Below are 3,135 nucleotides of genomic sequence, written 5' to 3' on the forward strand. Positions count from 1 at the left end.
GTTTTAGCATCCTCACAGGCATTTGACGATTTGTTCTATGCTGTTAGAGCTGCGGAGGCTTCTTGGCCTGAACCACAAACCGTCTCAACTCTTTCCGCCCCAACCATCAAACCAAAATTGCCTCATATCCCTCTGCCGACATTTGATGGGACTTATGGAAAGTTTGATTCATTTAAATCATTATTTGATACATTGATTCATAATCAAGGCCATCTCTCAACAATTGAAAAGTATAGCTATCTACGTTCTTCCGTCTCCGGCACTGCTCTGACTGCCATACAAGGTCTACCATTTGCGGAAAATTCCTATGAAACTGCCTACAAAACTTTAGTCACTAGATTGACAAACAAAAGAGTTATTGCATCTAATGCAGAAGCTATTGTCCGAAGTGTCAGAAGCTATTTTCTGTGAAACCTTTTACGCAAGAAAGTCAACTTAAAGGATTTTTAGAAGATTTTAATGTTCAAGTGGAAGCTTTAAACAACCTTGCTTTAACTAGTGTTTCGGATTTTCTTATTTCGTTCATGGCTCTTAGGCTGCTTGATCCTCAAACACGTCAAGCTTTTGAGGATACAAGAGCTAACGATCCTACTGTACCAACTTATGCCGATATCCGTAAATTTGTAGAAGGGCGTATTGCTACATGTGAGGTAATTAACTCTTCGTCAGCAAAGACAAATTACAATAAGCCGATGGGTTCTATGAAAGTTCCAGTTAAAAGAGCCATGGTTGCTCATGCTTCTCCTCCACTGAAGCCTAGTGTGCAATCAACCTCTTCTAAGCCTGCAGATTTGAGTCACACCTGTCCACGTTGTGCTAAATCTCACCGAGTCGTAGAATGCAATCAGTTTGGTAATATGACTATTTCGCAACGCTATGAAGTTTTACGTAAAAAACTTTTATGCTTTTCCTGTTTTGGACCACACGCTCGATCGACATGTTCTTTTAAATTTTCATTCAGACATTGTGGTTCCAAAGCCCATCATACCATGCTTCATAATGATAGTAAAGCCAATATTCCTCCTATATCATCTGCCAGTGAGCCTACCGTTGCACTGTCAGGTAATATTATGCCTTCGCCGTCTGTACATCAGCATAAGCAAATTCTATTGGGAACTGCTATAGTTAGTATTCCTGATGTATTTGGTCATCATCATGATGTCCGAGTTTTAATTGATCCAGGAAGTATGATCAATATTATTTCCCAATCACTAAAGGATCGCCTTACTTTACCAATGACAGCGTCTTACAATCGCATCTCGGGTATAGGATCCGGGAAACCCCAACCAGCCAAAGGTACTGTTGTTTGTACTGTCAACTCAAAACATAGTCCGTTCTCTATCACCGTTGAAGCGGCTGTGTTACCAACCATAGCAACTAAAATTCCTGCCGTCCCAGTTGTACAAAATATTGTCAATAAACTTTCTCAGCTACAACTTGCCGATCCTCAGTTCTATAGCCCTGCTTCGGTTGAGATGCTCATCGGAGCACAACATTACGCCAACCTTCTGACTTCGGAACCTGTAGTTCCAGGTCATCCCTCTCTGGTTCCATCCATGTTCGGAACACTTGTTATGGGTGAATGTCCATCGATGTCATCGAATGAGTATCAATGAATATTGGATAATGCACTCTGACCCAGACCTTTCGTACCAGTTACAGAAGTTTTGGGAAGTTGAAGAATTGCCTGTCAAAACTCCGTTGAACCCAGAAGATGTTAAATGTGAGGAACACTTTGTCAAAACTCATCGCCGTGATTCCGATGGAGCTTATATTGTACGATTGCCCTTTCGTAATGGTGAAGCTCCGGAGCTAGGTGATAGCCGTGTCTCTGCACTAAATCGTCTAACTAAATTAGAAAAACGTTTAGAAAAACAGCCTACGTTTAAAGATTTGTACCATGCAAATCTTCAAGATTATCTCAGTTCTGGTCACATGGTACTTGCCGAGAAGAACTCGTCTTATGTTTTGACCCATCATGGAGTTACGAAAGATAGCTCCACAACTAAAGTTAGAGTTGTATTTAACCCTGCTGAGAAAACCAATGCCACCTTCCCTTCTTTAAATGAGACTTTATTAGCCGGTCCTAAGCTTCAAAACAGTATTAACGATATTGTTTTGAATTTCCGCTTGCACCGAGTTGCTATCACAGGAGATGTAAAACAAATGTATAGAGCCATCAAATTGGATGCAAGAGATAGTAAATTTCAGCAGATATTGTGGCGTTTCGATCCCTCTCAACCTGTACAACAGTATGAAATAACCCGTGTTTGTTTTGGCAAAGCTCGCCTTACCATGCCCTCCGTGTGATGAAACAATTAATTCAAGACGAAGGATTTAAATATCCGACTGCTGCTAAAGTTCTAGAAACTGACATGTATATCGATGATGTGTGTACCGGAGCTTCCTCAATTGCTGAAGCCCGTCAGCTACGTGCCGACTTATCTGCTTTGTTATCGACGGCTGGGTTTGAGGTAAGAAAATGGGCAAGCTCTCATGCCGCCGTTCTAAGTGACCTACCTCACGAATATAAGGAAAAGCCTCACAAATTTGGTGACATTGAAACTGTTCAAGTTCTTGGAATTCAATGGATATCTGAGGATGATGTATTTTGCTATCGAATTGAAACCATCCCTAATTGAAACCACCACTAAACGCCAAGTTTTATCACAAATTGCCCGTACCTATGATTTACCAGGATTTTTGGGACCTGTAGTTATCTGGATGAAGATATTGATGCAAAAAAATCTGGCTACAAGGAATCGACTGGGATGATCCTTTACCGTCTCGTATGATTGATCAATGGAGTCAGTTTGCCAAAGAAATGCCTTGCCTTCAAACCATCAAAATTCCACGTTCTCGTTCCATCAAAATTCCACGTCGTTTTTCTCGACACTTACATTCATCCACCCGAGCTTGTTGGGTTTTCTGATGCCTCTAGCTCTGCAATGGTTGCTGCTGTCTATTTGCGAGTCGTTTGTTCGGATCAACGCGTGTTGATTAGCTTGATCCGTGCTAAAACTAAAGTCGCTCCAGTAAAACCAGTCACTATTCCCCGCCTTGAGTTAAATGCCAGCTGCATGCTTGCTAAGATTATAGAATCTTTATTGCCACTCCGCGCTCGTCTTCATATAG

At 41.4% G+C, this 3,135-nt stretch overlaps 1 protein-coding gene across 1 annotated transcript; it reads left to right on the forward strand.

Moving 5' to 3' along the window:
- The first annotated feature begins 1,626 nt into the window (after nucleotides 1–1,626).
- Nucleotides 1,627–2,310, forward strand: LOC123304864. The gene has a single exon (XM_044886427.1). It carries the CDS (start codon nucleotides 1,627–1,629, stop codon nucleotides 2,308–2,310), a length of 684 nt encoding a protein of 227 aa, XP_044742362.1.
- Nucleotides 2,311–3,135: the final 825 nt, after the last annotated feature.

The sequence above is a fragment of the Chrysoperla carnea genome, unplaced genomic scaffold (genome assembly GCF_905475395.1).
Source record: "Chrysoperla carnea unplaced genomic scaffold, inChrCarn1.1, whole genome shotgun sequence".
In the NCBI taxonomy this organism is placed as follows: domain Eukaryota; kingdom Metazoa; phylum Arthropoda; class Insecta; order Neuroptera; family Chrysopidae; genus Chrysoperla; species Chrysoperla carnea.

Excerpts from the sequence above, each read along its gene's own strand:
- LOC123304864 (XM_044886427.1), top strand. The coding sequence starts at position 1,627 with ATGCACTCTGACCCAGACCTTTCGTACCAGTTACAGAAGTTTTGGGAA.